This window comes from Numenius arquata, chromosome 1, assembly GCF_964106895.1.
Source record: "Numenius arquata chromosome 1, bNumArq3.hap1.1, whole genome shotgun sequence".
Lineage (NCBI taxonomy): Eukaryota > Metazoa > Chordata > Aves > Charadriiformes > Scolopacidae > Numenius > Numenius arquata.
In genome coordinates this window covers 10,129,560-10,152,339 of record NC_133576.1, presented here as the reverse complement: position 1 = coordinate 10,152,339, position 22,780 = coordinate 10,129,560, and the positions used below count along the sequence as shown (strand labels likewise).

At 51.2% G+C, this 22,780-nt stretch overlaps 2 protein-coding genes across 2 annotated transcripts; both read left to right on the top strand.

Moving 5' to 3' along the window:
* Positions 1-1,832: 1,832 nt before the first annotated feature.
* On the top strand, positions 1,833-16,504 carry CD4 (CD4 molecule). The gene is made up of 10 exons (XM_074159596.1): positions 1,833-1,893; positions 3,866-4,021; positions 4,107-4,250; positions 4,497-4,772; positions 5,229-5,591; positions 5,711-5,953; positions 6,044-6,162; positions 6,354-6,421; positions 15,677-16,106; positions 16,184-16,504. The coding sequence occupies exons 1-10, from the start codon at positions 1,833-1,835 to the stop codon at positions 16,502-16,504; spliced, it is 2,181 nt and encodes a 726-aa protein (XP_074015697.1).
* A 2,306-nt stretch (positions 16,505-18,810) lies between these two features.
* Positions 18,811-22,435, top strand: GPR162 (G protein-coupled receptor 162). The gene is made up of 4 exons (XM_074155834.1): positions 18,811-19,650; positions 20,477-20,666; positions 21,233-21,384; positions 21,551-22,435. Exons 1-4 carry the CDS (start codon positions 18,811-18,813, stop codon positions 22,076-22,078), a joined length of 1,710 nt encoding a protein of 569 aa, XP_074011935.1. The 3' UTR covers positions 22,079-22,435.
* Positions 22,436-22,780: the final 345 nt, after the last annotated feature.

Sequence of the window (22,780 nt, the reverse complement as noted above, 5' to 3'; positions counted from 1 at the left end):
CAATATGCCGTTAATTTCAGAGAGTTAGAGGAGGCCTAGCTAGGATGTAAAGTTACAGAACAGAAAATTGGTTCGGTTTTACTTCAAACAGGGACAACCCCCCAGCTCCCCTTCACAAACCTGGAATCCTCCAGCCTCTGCCTCATCCCGACCAGTACTGAGTTTGGAGGTGGGGTGCTTCTGAGCTGCCCCCCTGCCTCATCGGCTGGATCCATGGCACCTTGAGCTTCCCCTCTTGGCTCAGCCACCCCGGCAGCAAGAGGCCCCTTGGAGGTCTCTGTCTGAGGGATGGTGGATGCCTGCCAGGGACAAGTCTTCGTAGGGCTGACATCTTATACAAGCAAAAGAAAAGGTCTGTCCCAAGGGCCTCTTGGCATGGGGAGTGCCTGCTTTCAGAGAGGTGAGGTCACCTCACTGTTTTCTGCTTGCTTCCTGGACCGGTTAACCTGCTTGGCTTCCTTTTTGTGATATATGCCTTGGTTTAGAGCTTGCTAGTCTCCACGCACCAGCAGCCATGGTCTCCTTCACCTTGTGAGCCCACCCAGCTGCAGCTGGTACCAGCACTTGATCTCTGCTACAGTCAGATACTTCATCTAATTTGATAACTCACCTTAACATGACAGTTAGTTCCCAGTTCTCAGTTAAGGTTCTGATACCATCAATGCAACTTCTTCTTTCTGACCTCATTCCTGCCTTTTCCCCAGACTTTTAGTTGAATAGTCCTAGGAATTCAAGCAAGTCTTTGCAACAACACCAGACTTGGTGGTTATTGAGATTTTTAAGGTAAGAAATAAGTAGACAAAAAAAAAAAACACTAAGCAAAAATATTAATGAGAGCCTAAAGATGGCCTTAATCACAGAATCCCGAAATTGCACAGAAATATTTAGATTTAGGGACCTCTGGAGGTCTGCAGTCCAACCTCCTGCACACAGCTGGGCCAACTCTAAAACTACAACGTGTTGCTCAGGGAACCTCCGCACATCTCCAAGGGTGGAGGTTGCCTGGCATCTCTTGACATCTATTCCAATGCTAAATCACCTTCAGTGGGAAGAAATTTTCCCTGGTATCTAGTCAGGAGTTCCCTGCCTCAACCTGTGGCTGCTGCCTTGTGTTCCTCTCCTGTGCACCTCTGAGAAGAATGCAGCTCCTTCTCCTAGGTAATATCCTTTAATTAGAGGGAGACTAAAAAAAGATCCCACCATGGGTCTCTTCTCCCTGGCAAACCCAGATTTCTGTCCCTTCCCGTATATCACGTGCTCCAGTCCCTCACTGTCCCAGTAGACCTCCATTGGAGTCTGTCCCATTCGTTGGCATCCATCTTGTACTGGGGGCCCAAAACTGAATCCTCTGTTCTAGATGAGACCTCAGGTGTGCCAAATAGAGGGAAATAATTGCTTCCCTCATCCTGCTGGCTGTGCTCTTGTTAACGCAGCCCTGTATGTGTTTAGCCTTAATTGCTGCAAGAGCGATGATAAGCCACCATAGAGAAGTAAAAAAAGCACAGAACTCTTAGCAGTATAAACACCTGCAGTCCAGTGAATGCCAGAAACCTAGGGATGAGTAAAATAAAACATTTAATACCAAACTCTAGAGGGAACACTGCAGCTGGATTCTTTGCTGAAACACAGGGCTCAGGTGACTTTACCAACGAGTTTCCGCTTCACTGCACTGAAGGATGGTGGGTACTGAGTGGGAACATGGGCCCCATCCACTGAGGTCTGAAAATCAACTGTTATTAACAGAGCATTTGGGTCTTCCAGGATAGCATCCCTTGGCAGTGACAGCGTTTCCAGCCCTGCGGTCCACAGCAGGGAGGAGCGTTCCTGCAGTGATGAAGACATGCGGCATGGTGGTGAGCAGCATGCTTGCCATCTTCTTGGTTCTGCACCTGGGTGAGTCCTCAGCTCAACGAACCTTCCCAGTTCTTACAGCCTTTCCATGAGCCTCACAACTTTTGGGGTGTTTTTAGGCTCCTCCTGATCTGCCATGTAACATACCTCACACGGCTTAGAGCAGGTTCGTTCCAGAGACACAGCTGTGACAGCTATCTTCTTATCTTTCCTGGCCCACCTGCACTGCCCAACAGCTGTCTGGGGGGCCGTGCAGTGGAGATTAAGACAGAGGGGCTAGAAGCTGAGGGGCTCCCTAGATCCGTACCCTGTTATTTCAGAGGCGACAAGCACAGCTCAAGATCTGGGACTCAGGCTGTTCCCAGCTTGCCTGCCGAGCCTGCCAGCTGAAATCTGGGTGTCTGGAGCATCACCAGGTTTGGGGAGCTGCCTGGTAGAGACGCAGGAGTGGGATTCCTGTGGGAGCCAGGGTGCCTGTCACTTTGCTTTAAACCTCACACCGGAGGGGTGAGCAGGAGAGGCAGGGACAGTGAGTGCATAAGACACACACACCAGCGTGTGACTCGGACAATGTTGCCATGAAAGAACAAGACCACCAGCTGGGGAAGGCATTGTGCAATTCAGAGTCAAAGTTCACAAAAAATTGTATGAATATGAAGAAATGCTTGATGAGGGACTTGTCCTTTGGGCAGAGCCATGTCCTGAGCCAAACACAGCCCAGATCCTGCACACTGAGCACAGAGTGGAAAATACTGCCCTCCGCACTCCTTCCAGCTGCCTGGGCAAAAACTTGTGTGTTTCTCATGACAGATTCGCCTTTACAGATGTGATGCTACCGGTTTTCTCAGTTTGATTGCTAATGTTATAAGATTAGGTGGACTTTTAAGTGCTCATTTTCCAAGAAAGGAATAAGGGCAAACCTTATTCTCAGTATTCTCATAGTCAGCTTTGATTCCTCTGGTTGCAGAGGAAAGCTTGGAAATCTATGCACCTTAGCACCAAAAGCAAAGCAAAATATACCAACTCTTATTAATAGCATTTATAATTTCACATTTTAAGACAAATGCATCATTTTCTGTGGTCCAGTGTGTGATTATTGAAAACCTGTATTGGCAATGTTGCAGATTACCCATGCCCTTAGAGAAATATGTAACTTGTGGAAAACCCTCCATTAAACTCACATAAACTTTTTATTTTGCACTTCTGTGGCTCTTTGTACAAGGGTCACCTGGGGGATTCTCAGGCTAGGCAGCTCTGAGAACTTAACAGCAGTGAGGCAGAAGACCATAACCCCCTTATTCCCAGTTGTACCTCTGGCAACTCCATCTCCTCTTATGGCCTCCTGCAGAAATCCTCTTCACAGTGAACGAAAGGAAGTGGTTCTTCCAAGACACCACTCCTAATGTTTCTTCAACCTTATACATCCTACTTCTTTTACTGTCACACAGCCCTCATCCCAAGAACAGGAACCTGGCATGAGGCCAGCCCTCTTGTTTCTTTTTCACTTTGTCCTTTCTTTTTCCTGGACTTTAAGTCTTGCTCCATGCAAAAATTGGAAGAAAGGGCTGAGCAAATTTGCCAGTGCTGCCTCAGGTGTTGACCGGGGAGTGAAGGAGGGCTGGTGTATGCTGTTCTGTTTTTGCTACCAGTGGGATAACTACAACTTGTCCAGTGGAAAAAGGTTGTTTCAGTAAAGCTGTTGACATCTCAAAATTGTAAATGGTGGTGAATCCACCACAACCACTGTAATTTTCCCTGTTTCTGAATGTATGTGAAACAGAATAGCCGTCAGCTGGGTAAAGAGCCCAAAGTGGAGGGAAGTTATGGAGCTGAAAAGAAAAGGGATTGATTAATGAGACAAAAGAGTGTAAAATTCAGAAACTGAGGATAGTCTTCCCAGTATCTGGAAAACGGAGGAGAAATGTCTGCATCTTTCTGGAGGGATGGGAAGTATTCACTGAGCCACCCTTCAGAAAGTGAATGTATGCCTTTTTTGGTGGGTATTGTCTTTCAGGTCTGATCCCCATTATGGGTGAGAAAAATGAACTACAGATTGGGGTCGCAGGCCAGCTGGTGGTCCTGAACTGCAAAGGGGTACCTCGTGACACAAAAGTGACCTGGAGGTACTATAAGTCTGTCATAAGGATGTATACAACTACATCTTTGAAAGGTGAGGCTTCCAATTCATCACCCCTTCTCCCCAGTGTATGGCTGAGAAACCTCTTTCCTCCTAACCAAGCTTATTGTTTCAAAAGGTAAAGCCACCATGACCGATCGATCTGAAATCATCCCCAATAGTAAAGATCTGAAGGTGTCGGACTTAAAGCTCTCCGATGCTGGCATCTACACCTGTGAATATGGCTCTCAAACAGTCAGTATCTCACTGCATGTCTTTGAATGTGAGTGATTAAAGGTCTTTTATCCATGAGGAGGTGAGGGGGGAGGAGACCGGGAGACTGCAGATCTTGGAGAATCTCTGCTGGGATTCTTTATCCAGCTGCCATTTCTTCTGGCCTGGGCTATTACAATTAATTTCTCCTACATCTCCAGGGCACAAAGTTTTCCACATTCTTTTTACTGTGATACTTGTCCCTCTCTCGCAGGGCGAGGAGTTGACTTATTGGCTGCACTTTTTCTCTTTACAGTGACAATTTCTTCAGGTGGGCACTTTCTGCCAAATGAAGTCCCCCAGCTGACTATAATGCAAAATTCATCCCATCCTCTACCCAATCTCGACTTCGCATTATTTAACAGTAATAGTAGCACAGTAAGACCAAAACTCTTACAAAACAACACCCGTGAAAAATACATACTGGTGTTAAAGAAACTGGAGGCTACGGACAGTGGGACCTGGATGTGTCGCGTCCAGTCAGTCTCTCCATCGATTAATCATAACATCGCCTTTGATGTGAAGGTATTAGGTATGCAACAACAAAAATGCAGCTCACACACAGGCTCAGGAACCAGTGCTCCCTCACGAGAGCTCACGAGACGAGCTTTTACTTTCCAGCATCCCAAGCAATGGTGCCCCAGGGTCAATCTCCCAGGGCTTCCAACACTGCAGCTTGGGGATTGCTCTGCTGCCTGCGCTCTGTCCCACGCTTGCTCCTATTTTCCTCTCCAGGCTTGCCCTAACAGACCCCAGGGAGAGAGACCCTGGGGTCTGTTCTTCTCAGCTCTGGTGAGCTTGGGAGCTTTGGCTCTTTAAACCTATCATCAGACACTAATTGTTTATGCTTCCTGGGTTATCTTGTGGCTTCCCTTCAAGTCCTCTTTTAACTGAGCACAGCGTGCATCTCTCCAGATCAAGGGTGGGCATGGGGAAGTGTAGCCATGGCTTTCGCTGTCTCAGTATTCCTTGTCTGTTCTGAATTCAGGTTTTCAGAATCCAGACTCAGAAAGAAAGTATGCAACCGTTAATAGCACTGTCGTCTTGTCATGGCATCTGAACTTCCGGAAGATAATATGGAAAGAAGGTTTCACAGGACAACTGAAATGGACACAACAGGAAAATGCAATCCCTCATGAGCTACTTGATTTCAATGTCACAGCACGGGGAGAGATGCATGAGACCCAAAAAAGCAGCCACTTTCGGTTTGAGATACCTGAAAGGAAATCTGAAAGCAACATAGAAGTGAAACTGCCCAAAATCCGCTTCGACCATTCTGGGCAGTACCAGTGCCAGCTGGCGTACAACAGAAGACACACAGAGAGCATGATAGAGCTGGTGGTAATGAAAGGTGAGAAAAAGAGAAGTGGGTCAAGAGATGAAGAACTGCAGAAACCTAGAAGCCACAAGAGTATGAATGGGCCCGTCTTCCCACCCTCTCACTCACATGTCCTTTTCTTGCCTTCACAGTCTCAGCTAACCCTGCTGGGCCACTCCCCAGAGGGGCCAAGATGACCCTGATCTGCCAGGTATCTAGTCAACTCCCACCCAACGCCCACTTGCACTGGGAACGTGTGAATGGGACTCAGGCGGACGTCAGGAAGTCAAAGCAGAATGAAGCAAAAGTGGAGGTGAACGTGAGTGCGGCAGGTCTGTGGAACTGTCGCCTCATAGAAGACGATGAAGTGAAGATCAGCCTTAATTACCTCGTGGGTATGGAAATTAGTGTAACGTGCCTGCCTCCACTCAAAAGCCTTAAAGTTCTTTTTGTATCTGTCACTGAATACTTTTCTCCTTCCACAGAGGAAGCTCCTGTTTGGATGAGCTATGTGGTAATTGGAACAAGTATTGCAGGCAGTGTGCTGGTGTTTGGCCTAGCGTGCCTGTGCATCGTCAGTGGTATAAACTGGCAGCAGAGAAGGGTGAGTGCCCTGGTCCCTGTGAAAGGTGAAGAGATGACAGGTCTTCCCAAACCATAGGAGGAGTCTGATTTTTCTGTCTGGGTGCAGGGCAGAACACATAAAGGGTCAGTTCTTAGACTCAAAGCAAATCGTTAGAAAGCGTTTGAAGCAGGAAAATATCCAATCGTTATTTATCCCTTCTTTCCTGGCAGAAACGGGCAAAAAGGATGATACAAGCAAGACAACACTTGCTGGAAAACAAGACATGCCAGTGTCAACAGTAAGTGGCAATGAGGGCATCCGGAATGGGCAAAGAGTCTGTTTTCAAGACAGGGGAGCTTGATGGTCAAGTGGGGGAAAAATGGAACTTGGGCCTGCTTAGTGCTACAGTACAGCTGCATTTCATCATTTTCAGCTCTTACTCACGTTAAGTCATGTTTAAGAGTTATGAGCGATATTTAATGAATTTCCTGTTATGCTCCAAACCTATGGTAGCACTGTGCTGGGCAGAGAGTTTTCATTTGAATTCCCTTGATGTTGAAGAGGAGTTGGCCAAACCCAAGCAGGAGCTCCAGAGCCCTTTGATGAGTTCCACAGTGGATCTGGGACCTGGATATTGAGGTTGTGGAGGTAGAAGGCACACAACCAGGCTCAAGGATGAAAGCTGAGTTTTAAAAATCCATGATGTCCATAATGTGATTCCAGCTCTGCTAGCACAGTGCTGGACTGCAATTTGTGAAAATTGCCAATAACTTCTTGGGGGCAAGGAAAAAGAGGAGAAAAACACAGCACACTGTGAACCATGCCCTCTCCTAAAGGCCTTGGGTGATATGAAATACACCATCATGTCCTGGCCCTTTTCATGGGAGCAAGGATTTCTCAGCTGAGTAGCTGCCTTTTTCCAGGTCTTTAAGCTTATTATGGTATCAGGCACTATAGCATCTCTGAAGAAACACTGGCAGCTATTCTGTCACTGGAAGCGGAGAGCTAAGATGATGCATGAACCGATTCAATGAATGCATAGGTACAGAACTGTACTTCTGCTTCATTTTCACTGGTGACAGGGGCAAATTGTGATAGTTTTTACTTACTTTATTTTCACTGTCACTGAGAATTCAGTGAGAATGTTTATTGGCGAATGTTACTTCATAGCTGGGGTGCGTGTGCGGTGAGGAGTTGGTTAGTGCAACGTGTGTCAAAGAATTCACCTTGTTTTCATCTACTTTTTATCAAGGTTAAAAAATAATCCCCATAAGGAGAGGACAAAGCCTATACGACTGCATCAAAAACTAGACAAATCTATGCAATACAAGTGCTGATACAGTTGTTCTTTAACTCTCTCTGCCAAGTAAGCAGCTCAGTGTAACTGAAACCTAAACCGCAGCCGTGTGGATGCACAAATAACTGTTTGCATCCTCAGCTACAGGGGCAAACAGCCATTCTCCACACTAAGCAAAAGAAAAGTCGGGGTTGGCTGGCTCTGAGGTGACTGAGTGGAACCTTTCACCTCTACAGTACTGGTACTCACATAATACTTTTCTCTTGCAGCCGGCTGAATAAGTAGTATTGCAGCACTGGAGTCAGAAGGACTGATGAAGTCTCTGCCTGTACCTCAGCACCTGCCAGCCCATAATGCTCTGTGAATCCATCTCCCTTTCTCCTGTTCTGATGTAATTCTTTATTCCTTTGTCATTCCCCCAGTCTACTGCTGTGGAGGGATGTTGTCTGGCTAGGAGCCAATGGACAAGACAAGAAACCCTTAAGGGTGAAGATTGATCCTCAATTCTATAATGAGAGATACTGAATAGAATATATATAAACACATATATATATATATATGCTTGTATTTTGCTCATGCACTTGATTTGACCTTCTTGTGGAACCGATTTTATGTGCTTCTTTTATCTGCCTGAGCTACAATAAATTACTTCAGAGTTGGGTTTCTTTCTTTTTTTTTTTTTTTTTTTTGCAAGCTGGACTAAATTTTTTCCGAGGCACTCTCATCTGGTTCAAATCCACACTTCTCCCTTTCCTCCTAGGATTTGGAATCCTGATCCTCACTATCTCCCACCTCCCTGGCTGCCATGAGCCTTCCTTAACATACCAGCCCTCTGCTCTCCGTGAAACCCGTCCATCCTCATTTGCCTTTCCTGGGCAGTCTGAGCCCTGCAGTGTCATAGAATTGTCTGGGTTGGAAGGGACCTTTAAGGTCATCTAGTCCAACCATCAACCTAGCTCTGAAAAAAAACCATCACTAAACCATGTGCCCCAGCTCCATCCCTCAGCCTGTAGTCTTCCCCTCTCCCACAACAAACCAATGCACAAGTGAAAACACCGTGAGCAGCGGGCTAATTCAGGACTAATTTTGTCAGGAAGGCAGGTCAGGATACCAATGGCTTCTGGAAATCAGAGCCTGAAGAAGTTGTGAATGTTGATGGGAAGAGGGTGACAAAGTCATTTCCTAGGAGAACAAGCCAGCCTCGGACTGTGCAAGCCTGAAGGGTGCAGAGAAGAGATGCTTGTGAGAAAACCACCGAAAATGGCTCCCTGTTGTCTCAAGGAGATGGGAAGAGGGAGCGAAAAGCCCAGGACATTTAGGATGGGAGTAAAAGCATGTTGCAGAGATGTTGCCAGAATGTCCTGAAAGAAAAGTACTGTTAAAATATGTACACAGAAGCCTTGTGTTTATAGAAGTTATTCTACTGTCTGCTAGCAGCGGGTCAAAAAGGCCCTGAGGACCTACAGCTGCCACTGGCTGCGCTCCAGGTCTGTTCGCCTGCGCTGGGCTTGCTGGGGAGAGGCAGAGAGGGGCTCTGGGCTGTGGGAAGGGATCCCCGTGGAGGAGACACCCCCCGCAGGACCCCTGGTGCTAGAGGTGAGGGTTTCTCTGTAGCAGTCACACCAGCATCCCACCGTTGCTGAGGGTGAAAAGACAGGTGGCAACAACGGCGGAGACAACACCTGTGAGACGGGGGAAATCTTCCCCCCACACACACACAACCCCATCTCACCCCTGGAGTGGGGACGTATCCCCCAGGCAGCTGTGGCAGCAGGTGTGGGCCACCAGCAGGGTCATGCCTGCTCCTCCACCGTCGTCCTCACACAAACAGGAGTGACGAAGGCTCGTGCTAGCGCCATTTTCCTTCCCATAGCTTGTGCTTGTGCACACAAAGCTCCACTAATTTTGGAAAAGCCTTGGTGCATATCCCAGTGCATGCAGTCACTCCTCCTGCTCCTGTCCTGTCCCTGGACTGTCAGTGTAGCTTAGGAGCCAGCTGAGGCCCATCACTCTGCTAAACAAGGCACCGTCAGGTCTTAAGGAGAGGTCAGTTTGGGGAGCTGTATGAGGGAAAATGAGCACAGGGTCAGTGGTGGTCAATATCACGATCACGATAAAGTGCTTGGCGTAGTCCCCTCAACCAAAACCAACCTCTGCTCCTGCAGTCCAGACCTTTCTCCTCAAGTACCCAAGTCTGCTCCTCTTTCCACTCACACAGGTGTCCGGAGCAGAGGGATTATCCTGTACCACCAGATCCCTGGGTGGGACAAAGCAGCAAGCTGGGTGAGCATCCACCATGAGTTCCTCTGGCACTGCAGCCATCTCCAGCAGTTCAAGTGCTCACCCGAGGCTCTGGCAGCTGAACCAACCACCTCTGTACCTAAAAACACAAGTCTTGATTTTTTTCAGGAAGAGGATCAGCCAGTGGGTGCAGGACCCTTAGCTCAGCAACCCCAGTTCTGCTCTTTTCCAAGGGCTGGAAGAGGCATGCTGCGTCCCCACAAGCAACCAAAGCCTATGTCCCCATTCACAGCTGGGACCGACCTGCGAAGTGTGGTCAGGCTCCCAGCCCCACCATCGATGCAGGAGGTCCCTCCACCTGTTTCCAGGTGGCCTGGTCGGCGTTACAGCGGATGTGATGGTGCCGCTGGGATGCCTGTAAATGCACAGCCGTGTCCACAGATGCACAGCTTCCAGTTCTCCCCTCTGGATCGGCATAACAAGAATGATAAGCCTTCCTCAATGCTGCACACTTCCTCAGTAGGTCTCCCGATCTCAGCAATCATGACCCTGCCCTACTCTACTTGAAACTCACCTCTAAGTACAAACTACTCTAGGCTCCAAGCTCATAAATCTCCTTTTTTGGCAGCTCTCCTGTCTGTATCTTTTCACATGACGACATGCTTTGTTCCCTAGATGCACAGGCTGCCCTGATTGAGAGAAAAGTCATCCACAGAGCGAGTCCCAGATGGGCTTTGCTTTCCATCTGAGTGTAATACTAAAAGCTTCAGTGTGGGCTTCAAGGTAGTACGGAGGTGGAGGTTCAGACAGATAAGAACAAGCTTGCACAAAACAAAAGACAGAGATGAGAAGCCAGGTGTCCCTATCAGATCACTTTTGTGTGGTCCCTTCCTTGTGGTATCCCAGGGCTTTACAGGCTGCGTTGCACGTATCCTGGTCCTCCTTCTCAGGAGGCATTGAGGAGACTTCCCCCTTTGCTCAGTGTGGCGAGGGTGTATCTACACTATGCAATGGAATAATTCCTCTGTGCGATGCAAACCACAGCCTTGTACAACTCTACAAAGCAGCAAACACAATGACAGACATATTTTACCATGTGGTGACAGCTCATCAGAGTAGCCCTGAGACGATGGCAGGACTCAGAAGGACATGCATGGCAATACTTACAAAATGACAAGGGCAGCAAGAGCTCTGTGCAGTGATGTGGAAACATCACAGAAAGCAGGAGTTTGGAAAAAACTGAGAAGTGCTGTTTTTCCCTAATGTGTCGGTCTTTCTGGTACTACTGTTCCCCACGTTTCTGGGCTGCAGAAGGGACAAAGCACACACTCCAGTCCTTTGGAGCCACCTATGATGCATGGTCCCCCATCAGGACTCACAGACCTGCTTGCTCCAGCGGAGGAAGAGCCTTCGACACAGCTGAGGCTACACTGCCCTGTCCAGTTCTGCTGAACCAGAAATGCACAGGCTGAAATAACCTCGGCCCAGAGCCCTACCTCCCCACGCCCCTCCTGCTTCCCAGTTTATTTCTGCCCTTTGAGTGCAACGGGAGGCGGTGATTCGGTGGATGCTGTCAGCCCGGATCTGCCGAGGCAGTCCATGTGACTCATGCTCCCCGCGGGCTCTGCAGCGAAGCACTCGCATCCCTCAGCCTTCAGAGCCAAATGACCCTGTGTGTTTCTTCGCATGTTCCCAAGGTCTCGAAGGGAGGAAGCTGTGCACTTCAGCCTCTTCTAATTTCTATTTATCTCGGGGGGGAGAGGGGGGGAGAAAAAAAAGAACAGTTTTCAGCATCCATTTGAGTGTCTCATCAGCCTAATGCAGCTGCAGAGAGAGAGAAGCTTCTATCTGCCCATCTGGGAGGTGAAGGTAGAGCAGAAGTACCAGATCCTTGCAGATGCTCAGCTCTGGACTAGTTCCTTTCTGAGAGTATTCCCAAGTGTGTGCTTCCTAGGAGGGGTCTCAGGGTTCGTTAGCGCGCTCACATCCGAGCAACACCCCCAGACCACAGCGGGCTGCCTTTGCCCCATGCGTGTCAGCATCCTTCCCCAGCATCCCCCCTGAAGAAGTCTTTGGCTCTCCTCCTGCTCATTTTATAGCCAGCTTGGCTGAGCCTTAGAGGTACTTCCAGATTGGGAGAACTAGAGAACAGTAGAATAAGAGGTGATGGCAGAGACTGCCTCGCTGGCAAGGAATCAAAAGGGAAGAGAGGAGAAACCCCAGCTCCTCAATGCTTCGGCATCAGCTTGCTGGTGTCCAAGTGCCTGTTTTGGGCTCCGGTGCTGGCAAGTCCCTCCTCTGAGTTTGTCTGTGTGCTGTGTGGAGGTGAGGTCCTGGAGATGAACAGCAGTAACAGTGACACTGGCTCTGTGAGAACCACAGCTCCTGAGGGGCCACCACACCAGCTGGGAGCCAGAAAGCTTCCCTGGCATGAGCCAGCTGCATCCAGCATGTCAGTGGCAGTCCTAAAATCCCAGCCTATTTCTGAACTAAAAAAAGATTGTTCTGGTCTTGAGAAACCTCAGGAATACCTAGGCAAGCTAGGGGAACAGGTAGTAAAAAAAAAAAAATCACAATTCTGTGTCACAAATCCAAAGAAAATAAATCATTCATCCCAGATTAATGATTCAAGAGCTCCTAATTATCCTTTCTGTGTATGAGAACAAACAAGTAAGTGTTCGGTAATTTTGGAAAGTGGCGCAATTAAATTCTGAAGTGACATTTTTACATCCTTAACAGATTGGAGCTCGCTACACTGGGATATCAGTGAGGCCAGAAGGGCAGGAGGGATGAAAAAGAGGTCAGTAACATACAGAAGAGAAGAACACTCATCGGGTGGGTAGGGGAATGGGGGAAGCAGGAGGGTATATACACCTCTGCTAAATGTCATGCAGCTTCATAACAAACGTGCATTTGACGAGCCTACCCTGGTACTTCCTTTTCTCAAGGAAAATATCATATACAAATATTTATGTATGTGGCAGAGGAAAAAAAATCTTTTAGAAGGTGCCCAGCTGTGTGAGGAAAAACATTCAGCTGTAAGAGGGCATCGACAAGTCCAAACCCCAGTTTTTAGACTGTAAACCCTTCATATTTCTGTGTAGCTCATGACCAGCATTAGTCGTCTGTCCCCTGGTGTGAGCTATTATCACTTGCCCATTTTGCAGATGAATTATCCGAGAAATCTCACTAAATCTTTCCGTACGGTGCTAGAAATAGAACCTAAGGTTTGGATATGACAAATCTACATTGCAGTCACTGTCTTTTCCGCAGGAATATGCTAACGTGTCTGCTTGGCTGGGTTCTTGCTAGCCATTAACCACACCCTGCTCAAAAAGCCAGGAAGGATGCCAGGAGACCTGTTAGCAAGCACACCAGCGTCGCCCCACAAGAGGCTGTGTGAGCCATGTTGGGGCTCAAGGGATGGATTTAACTGCATCCATGACCTGCGAGAAACACATGTGAAACCTCCCACGGTCGCTATCAAAGTCCTGAGTGAGAGCTGTAAACCACCAAAAGCCCTGTGAAGTGAATTTGGCTATTCTGTTCGTGCTTTTGCTTTTATGATTCCGGTGTTTGTTTCTTGGTTAATGAGCTCTGTTCCTTTAAGGATCCAGGGCACCTCTGGGAAGAGCGTTTCCCTGGACCTGCAGAGCTGCTGTCCAGAAATAACTGATCTTTATACAATGAACTTTTCCAGAAAATATTTCCTACCCTGCCATTGTAACAGTGGTGCTTCTTTGGGCCTGGATGCCTTGGGATATTCTAGTGAGCTACTGAGCCTTTAGACAGCAGATCACTGTCCGACATCAAGCCTGGCTCTGTAGGAATGAAAAATGACTCCCAGCTCTGTGAATCCTTCTAGGAGATGAGCCGGGGGGGGGGGCTGGGGGGGGTGGTGTCCTCACTTTTAGCCTGGACTTCCTAGGTACACAGGGAACCTTGCACTCACAGGGAATCTTGCTCCGTGGGGCTTCAGGATTTCCAGATCCGAGCACTGGTGCTCTTTCGCCTGTGCACCATCAATATACAGCACATATGCAGTTGTGACCCATCTCTTATCAAAACCAGGGAAACCAGGTGTCTGGAAATCCTAGGCAAATAAAGAGAGTCTTTGGAATCCATTTAGATGAGGTGAGATGAGATGAGATGAGATGAGATGAGATGAGATGAGATGAGATGAGATGAGATGGATGGACGAGCATCTGCTTGGGAGAACGACAGCCCTAGGGTAAATGCTCTTCTCCTTCCCACAGAGTTCATTCCTCTTCACAGTAAATCTTCAATTCTGTGCTTTCATTCAAACTAAGAACCCAGCCACATTTGCAAACACAAGAAGCTTCCTCGAGATAGGAGGACCTGTCCTCATGCAGCTCTGCTCACCGATCTCTGTCAGGTGTAGCCCAAGCCATCAAGAGACGAGGGGCTGCAGAACATCCCTACCTGAGCGGAACTGAGGCGGACAGGCAGCACAGAAAGTGCCGGAAGCTTGGTTTGCTGTTTCCCTGAGATAACAAGAGGATTTATTCACCCACGCAGGCAGGCTAACAACTCACACTAAGGAGACTCAACTTCTGAATCAGAAGAGCATGGTAATGTGGAAGTTATCACATTAAGTGTTTCATACAAATGACACAACTGGAGCTGCACAATGCTTACATTTGTGGATACAGACCTTCTCACTTCAAGGCATAAACCTCCTGCAAATGATAGGCGCTGAAATGATTGACGGGAGCCATAGTTGTCCCTTCTCAAGTCCCTGGCTCCCGCCATTGCTGGACTGACCACTGAGATGAACCACCTCAGGGCTGGTTCACCATGGCAGTTCCTACGCACCAAAGAATAGCCAGAGCACAGCAGCATCACTGCCACCTGCTTTCCTCAAAAACATCTCTTAACACCTACCTGACGCAAAGCCAGATCTATTCTAGTGTTTCCTGAATCTACTCACTGTCTCTAAAAAACAGTGCAATGCAAACAGGTCTTGTCTTCGAGATGATCTCTTTTATACCTCTGGAACTGCCTTTGCTGCTGCCCCTGCGCCTAAGAACCAGCAGTACCTCCAGCTTTCTTACTCAGGAGTCTCTCCTGCCGCTGACCATACAAACCTCAGATGAAGTTCCTGGGTATCCAAGGCGCTTGGGATCACCTCAGACAGTATTTAGAACAATGTGTGGAATCTGCCCTGTCGGAGCGGGTGTTAAAGCTGAGCAGACTCTGGATCTACAGGGTCAGGTCCACTTTAGGGTGATGCAGCAGGAGCAGATCTGTAGAAGAAAACAACTGATGCTGAGGACTTAGTGGCTGTGCTGTAAATGTTTGGGGGCTTACTTCAGACTATCCCTAACACTAAGCAATTATCCTCAGAGCCTCCTTGCAGGTCCTTTCACCTAAATTGCTCATGTTCTCCTGATCCAAACCGATGCTAATGCAGCTGTACCCTAAGTGCCCAGAAACATGGACTCCCATCCCACCCCAGTTCCAATGGAGGAGTGTGAAGATTTTGGTAGACATCAATTCCTAAAAGGAACAAGGACAAGGAAGGTGTAGCAGGAGAGTCACTGAGGAACACGAGATGTCTGTTGTCTTATGAAGCCAAGATAGCCTTCACTGACATGACACAGCTGGAGGGGGAGCTTTATCCCTCCGACACGGCCAACCCATTCCTCTGAGCACTGCTCCTGCTCTGGCTCCTTCCTTCTCTTCCCCCTTCCCTGTTCGTGGGACCACGCTGCTGGCTGGCGATGGAAGAGGCCACCACAGCAGCTGAGCAAACCGAGTCAGCTCTGCTGCCATGGCTCGCCTTGGGCAGGGGGTGGTGTCCTGGGCACCCCACTCTCCAAGCACCCCTTGCAGGCCCCTCTCTCTTTGCCTGTCCCTTCATGTCGGCATTTGTTCTCTTGAAGCTCTTAGGGTGCCTCTTCACAACCCTCTTTCTTTGGGAACGGGAGCCCGGTGCCGCCTTGTCCCGAAACTCCTATTCCTGGGGATGGCCAGCCTTGCCCCGTGGGGCAGGAGGGATGCGTACGAGGGGGAGGGCCGGCCGGGGCCCGGCAGCAGCAGCCCCTGTGGCCGGGCCCTGGCCAAGACCACCTCCGGAAGCCGCCCGCACCCCGACACAGGCGGCCCCGTCACCCCGCGCCCGCCGGGACCACCGGGAGGGGCCGGAGCCGGGGCCGGGGCGGCGGCTCCCGCGCCCGTCCGGCCGTCCCGCCCCCTGGCTGCTCGGCCCGGCGGTGCTCCCGCCGCCGTCTCCCCGCCGGCGCTCCCCGCCCCTCGCCCCTCGCCGTCGCCCCGCCTGGCGGATGGCCGGAGCGCGGGGCCGGGGCCGGCTGCCTGCGGCGTCCGCTGCGGCGGCCGGGGCCGGGGGCCGGCAGAGCCGGGCAGAGGCGCGCACAGCCGCGCGGGGCGCCCGTCGCCATGGCAGCGCTTGCTCCGGCGAGAGGTAAGATGGGTCCCTCCGGCCCCCGCCGCCGCGATCGGCCCCCGCCGCCGGCCCCCGCTCCGCTCCGCCGCGCACAGGGCGGCGCCGCCGCCGCCGGGCACAGCCGCGCCCCGGGGCGCCCCGCGGGCTCCGCGGCCCCGGCCCCCGCCCAGCCCGACCCAGCCCCGGCCGCGCCGCGCCGCTCCGCAGCCGCCCGGCGAGGCTCGGAGGCGGCCCGGTCCCCCGCGGCCGTGCCCGGGCTGGCGGTCGGGGGGCAAAGGGAGGGGGCGGCGGGGGCAGCACCGCAGCTCGGCCTCGGGCCGGCCGCATCCCCCCGGCACCCCGGTTTTCTCCCCGCTTCCTTACAATTATTCTGGGTCATCTTCCCCGCGGATCCCCCCGCCCTTGCCTTCCCCTGAGTCACCAGCCCCGGGGAGTCTGTCCTCTTCCCGCTGGTGGGATGGGTGGTGGGATGAAGCAGGGAGGGGGCTCTGGCCGGGGAGCAGGGCCAAGTGAGGATGGGTTTCCCCGACCTGGCCATCTCTGCATCAGCTCCGGGGCTCTCCCATCCCTGGGAGCTGCAGGACGGTGGCTCGGAGCAGAATTGGGCCCCAAACCCAGCAGAGGTGGGAGGGTTCCTGCCTCCTGGAGGGAACGGCGTGGGCCACCCAGAACAAGCCGGGTGGGAAGGGCGGCAGAAGGAGATGCTGCAAGGAAATTCATTCCCCTGGGATTATCAGGGCCGGCTAGCGTGGTAACTGTCTCCAGAGGCCACAGGCCTAACTGCAAGAGTGATGGCACTTGGGGGGGAAAATACGAGCCAGGGCAGAACGGCAGCATCGCCAATCTGGTCATGACAAACTGCTCCAAGCAGGGAGGAGAGGAGGAAAAGCCTCAGGTGGTTACAGAGAGGGTGAGAAAGTACAGAGAAGCAGAAGGAAGGGGAGGGGTGGGAAGAGAGCCACTAGCTCAGATTTGGGGGGAGGACACCGATCCATCCACAGAAAGACTAAGTTTACATCTGCTCCGGTCGAGGCATGGAGCAGGCCTATACCTTCCTGGAATATACTGCTTGGGCGTCCCCTATAGATGAAGACCAGGAGAGGGGGTTTGAGCTGGTAGGACCAGGGGTCACTGGCAAAGGTGAGTAGTCTCAGGACTAGGTTAGCAGTTGTCTTGGCTGGGTTTGTAACCGTGGGGTCTCTGGAGACCCGGAGCTGCTCTAGCTGAAACGCACTAGGTGGGCGAGCCGTGTGGCCGAAAGACTTGTGCTTCAAGACTGTGGGACAGCAGGGTATCGCTGGAGCAGTGGCACGCACCGTGGATGGGATGGGATGGGACGGGAGCGGCAGTCCAGAGCACTGGCAGAGAAAAGCTGAGGTCCAAAGACTGGCCTAGCTGTGGGAACTGTACGGCAGGAGCGAGGGGGGGTCGCAGCGGGTGCGTGGGGAGGGCAGGACCAGAATGGAGGGAGCGATGAGAGTTAGACCTTCTGTTAAAAAAAATGGCATTAGTAACGCGTTGGGTGCAGAGCCTGAGACTGGAAGGGGCAGGGAGCTCTGGGTGTCTCAGCAGCACTGGAAGGAATTGCTGGGGGCCCAGAGTCTGGCCTGAAGTATACAGGAACTGCTGCAAATCCAGCTCTTCTGTTCCCTGAAAGACACAAGGAGTGCTCTGCACAGCCTAAATCATGACAAGGTGTTTGTGTGGGCAAAGAGAGAGAGAGAAAGAGAGAGATCTGGGGAGATAGAATGATCTTAAATTACTTTTTCTCTTTTCTCTCTTCTACAGTGAACCTCGTGCCCTGAATCTCCAAGGGAACCTTTGAAAAGGATCTTCCTCTCCCTGCCATCTCCTTATTGTTTGCCAGCTCTGCCCTGCGCCGTGCAGGGAGGCTTGAAAGTGCAGGCTGAGCCCTGGAGGACAGCAAAAAGGACAATGTAGTGAGAGTGCCGTGAGGCCTTGGATAGAGAACCCTCTGAATCTTGTTCACTCTCCGCTGATGGCTCTCTGACTGCCTTGGCAGGAACCTCTACCTGGCCACGAGCGTGGCATTTGGTGAGAGGGGAATTACACACAGTGTATGCGCCTCCCTCACCATTTCTGCAGGACCTTTTGTCCTGCCTTCCGTCTCCTCTGAAGCTCTTGGCTAGGTCCTCATTGACTAGGACACTGGGCAGCAGGCACCTGCTACTACCAAATTGTTTGGAGTCCCCAGCAGTCCCTGTTTGCGTGTGGCCTTCACCAGTGCCAGGAGAAGGTGGTCCCTGAGACAGAAGGTGCCTGGTGGGCACATGAAGTAAGGAGAGCTTTTTCTTTAGGGGAAGAGTGGAGGAGGGGGATGAAATAGATGGGGAGGAAAAAAGAAAGTGAGCCCAAGCAACTGAGGGAAGAAGCACTGGAAAGCGTTCATGAGAAAGAGAGAGAACAAAGGTGGAAGAGAGAAAGAGAACAAGGGAAAAAACAGGTGAAAAAGTTAGAACGAGGGAAAGAAATATAAGCAACAGAAGGGAAAGGCAGGACTGAAAGTGAGACAGAGTTGACGGCTGTTCCGCCTAGCACCTGGTGGCAATGCCTTGAGGAACCCCTCCGGCGTGCGTACACCTCGCATCACCACAGCAGCAGCAGATGAGGAGGGACGTGGCTCCACCAGTGCGGAGTCCCACTGACCCTCTTACAAACTCCCAGCAGCAGGGACAGGGTGCAGCCTAGCAGGGGTGGCAGCATGGGGGACTCTGAATCAGAGTCCACCTTGCACAACAACTCCCTGTGGTGGCTGGCATGTGGGATGTTAGCCCTGTTGGCCAACTCTTGGATTATCCTCAGCATCACGGCCAAACAGCAGAAACACAAGCCCCTGGAGCTGCTGCTATGCTTCCTCGCTGGGACCCACATCCTCATGGCAGCAGTTCCCCTCACCACCTATGCCGTGGTGCAGCTGCGGCGCGAGTCCTCCGACTACGACTGGAACGAAAGCATCTGCAAGGTCTTTGTCTCCACATACTACACCCTGGCGCTGGCCACCTGCTTCACAGTGGCCTCCCTTTCCTACCACCGGATGTGGATGGTGAGATGGCCAGTCAACTACCGGCTGAGCAACGCCAAGAAGCAGGCTCTGCACGCAGTCATGGGTATCTGGATGGTATCATTCATCCTCTCCACCCTGCCCTCCATCGGCTGGCACAACAACGGCGAGCGCTACTATGCCCGTGGCTGCCAGTTCATTGTCAGCAAGATAGGGCTGGGCTTTGGTGTCTGCTTTAGCCTCCTGCTGTTGGGAGGAATTGTCATGGGCTTGGTGTGCGTGGGTATCACTTTCTACCAGACCCTGTGGGCACACAGAAGACGCCGGCGGTGCCGCCATCAGCGGGCAGAGGAAGCGTCATCCTGCTCTTCATCAGCACACACCACTTTCAATGTACCAGCCATTGTAGTGGAGGATGTACGAGGCAAAAGGAGGTCTTCACTGGATGGCTCTGAGTCAGCCAAGACCTCCTTGCAGATGACCAACCTCATCAGTGCTATTGTCTTCCTCTATGACACACTCACTGGGGTGCCTATCTTGGTAAGCAGCAAGTTCTCCCTTTCCCTTCAGAGTCTGCCATTAAACTAGATTTCCTTTTCTCTCAAGTTTTAGAGAAGAAACTCTGCCTTCTGTCCACCAGCCACAGAGTTGCCACATCCGAATCTGTGTTATTCTGGGGGCTGGTTTTAAAAAGATGGCAGTAATCCTCTCATCCTTCCGCAGCAGCGTTTTCTTAAAACAAGTCTAAGCCTGGGGGATACGCACCACACAGCTAAAACCACTGTGAAAGTTTTAAGTGGCTAAGAGGAAGAGGAAATTATTCTGCAAACTTACAGGGGGATCTACCTCTGTAAAAACAATGAGATTTCTATTTCTCCAGTTTGCTTCTGGGGAACTGATACACTAGCTTTAAAAGCTGCTGCAGACAATTTTTTTTTTCCTTCTACTTTTATGGTCATTGTCAGCATTCAGGTTTTGTCTGGCTTGTTGATTTTCTGCAAAATTGGAGAGCTGGGGAAGTTCTCAAAGGGAACCATTAAGAGAATAGAGGCTTAGTCACAGCTTTTTTTTTCCAGTTGGCTGTGTCCTTGTTAGCACCTATTTAGCTCCAGCTCATAATGAGCACAGGAAAGAAGAGACACTTACACCAGGTGTCACGTTTGAGATCTGACAGCTCAGAATATGGTCGGGCAAACCTGGGGGCAACACCCCAGGAAAAGTTCTTCAAAGGGGCACAGGGTGATTATTTGACGAATCCTTTACAGACAGATTTAGGTTGTACTACAGAATTGACTCCCATTATCTTTCTCCCTTGATCCCCACTTCTGTCTTCTCTCTCTGCATCCTTTCTCCTCTTACCTCAAAGGTCGTGAGCTTTTTTAGCCTGCGCTATGATACGGCCCCCACCTGGATGGTCCTGGCTGTGCTCTGGTGCTCCATGGTGCAGACCCTGCTGCTCCCCTCCTTCATCTGGTCCTGCGAGCGCTACCGAGCAGATCTCCGCACCGTGTGGGAGCAGTGCGTGGCTATCATGTCTGAGGAAGATGGAGATGATGGTAAGCTCCTCACCACCCCCAGTCACTTTTCTTCACTAACCCCCTCCCCGAAAGACTACAGAGGAAAGAGGGGTCTGCCTTGGGAGAAGGACCTGAGTGGTGTCGTGGGTGGCTAGGTGGGATTCATGTCATAGCTTGGAGTCAGCAACCATGAGAAAATTTCTTCTGGAGAAGGCTCTGCCACTCACTCGCTGCCTTAGGACTTGCTGGCATCCAGGAAAAATTGGTGCAACATCCCTCACAGTAGATGCAAGAGTAGAGATGATGTGTACAGCTGCCAAACCACAACAAAAGTGACACGCTGGGCCTCGGCCCAACTTGCTGATCCAAAGGTCCAAGTTCTGGCAGAGCGCAATTCAAAAGCAAGACAGAAGAAACAGGGCAGTCTCTGGGTGCTTTAGTGCTGCTGCAAGCAGAAAGGCGAGGTCCTTGTTCAGAGGTGAGCCCTGAGGGCTGCAAGTAGGGCGGCAGAAGTCAGACAAGCATTAGGATGGCATCCAGGTGCCCTGATAATGCTCCGCTCCTGGCTGAAAAGTGTTGACTGCCATTCTCCTCTTTGCCAACAGATGGTGTGTGCGATGATTATGGCGATGGCAGGATCTGCAAAGTGAGATTTGATGCGAATGGTGCTGCAGCTGTGAAGCGGGACTCCCGGGACATCAAGCTGCTACCCATGCACCACATGTTGTTGCCCCAGGACAAGGTGCACTACCTGCAGGTGAGCTGAGAGCTAGCAGTGGCAGCCACAAAACCCAGTTCCTTCTCTGTCAGTCTCCCACGCTTTTATGTCCTCTTGACTCTCTTCTCTGAGAAAGCCTCAGCTACTCCCCTCCTGTTCTGTCTCTTCAAGTCTTCCATCACCTGCCTCCTTCTCTGTTTTCCAGGTCCCTATCTCCCGGAGAATGTCACATGATGAGACTAACATCTTCTCCGCCCACCGCTCTGCTCCATCCTTCCTACACAAGTGGTCTTCATCTGACGACATCCGCATTTCCACCCCCCGCAAGCCTGGAGGCCCTGGCTTCTTGCCTCCTCAGCTGCATGACTACCAGCACCGCCGGCGGCCCCCAGAAGATGAGCTGACGACCCTACGGCAGTTTTTGGAAGGGGGCCTGATGCCCCGGGGCTCCAGCTCCAGCGCCTGCTTCTTCCGAGATGAGATCACTACGTTCATTGACGAGACACCTCAACCCACCCCAGCCTGCAGCCCATGGCATTCCCGTATCCCACTCGCATCACGCCGCGATCGCCGCCTCTCCCTTGGCAGCAGAGAGGAGGAGAACGCCGACCGGCCACGGCGCTGCTCCTTGGCTGGCAACGAAGCCTGGCATCTGCAGGACGGAGAGCAGGCGCCGTGTGAAAGGACCCTTGAGGCCTGCGAGGCACAGACCTTCCAGGATCCCAAACTATGAGAGACAGCATCTAACATTCAGTGCCATCACGATTTTTAAATAAAACTTCAAGTGTTCCCTTTGTCCTGGGACCCGATCACTAATCTGCATTCTCATCTTTCTCGCCAGCAGGCAGGAAACATGGCACCCCACGCTGGTGGGGGAAAAAGAAGTGGGACAGACCCGCAGAAGGGAGCGCCTGACGGACAGACGGACAGCCTGTGCCTGCTCTCAGGTTACAAACACACCCACCGCTGTCACCGCCACTTGGCACCCTCGCCAGTCCCGTCCCCTTTGTGAACTCCACCCTCGCATCCGCGCTGCCCTAAGAGACAAGGCAGGCGCAGAATGGTATTAAAATTCTATATTTGGAGTGTCAATCGTGTGTCTGTTTTTAAAATAATATATTAGTAATAATTTTGTTTCCATAGAAACAAAATGACTGGCCCAATGTTTAATGAAGCTTCACAGGCTTCTGGAAGGGAAATGTGTAACGTGCGAGGCTCCTTTCCTCCCTCGCCATCCCTGTCTTGTCAGTGCACCTGGAGGGCAGCAGGTGCTCAGCAGCCCAGGGAAGGGAACGAAGCCCGTACAGGAGTTGTCATGGGAGACTGGGGGAAAAGTTTTCCTGTCCATTTCAGGGGAGACTCAGGCTGCCTACAGCTAAGCAGGAGCGGCTTCTGTGCTGTCTAGTATCACTCAGCAAAAGATATTGCTCTGAGG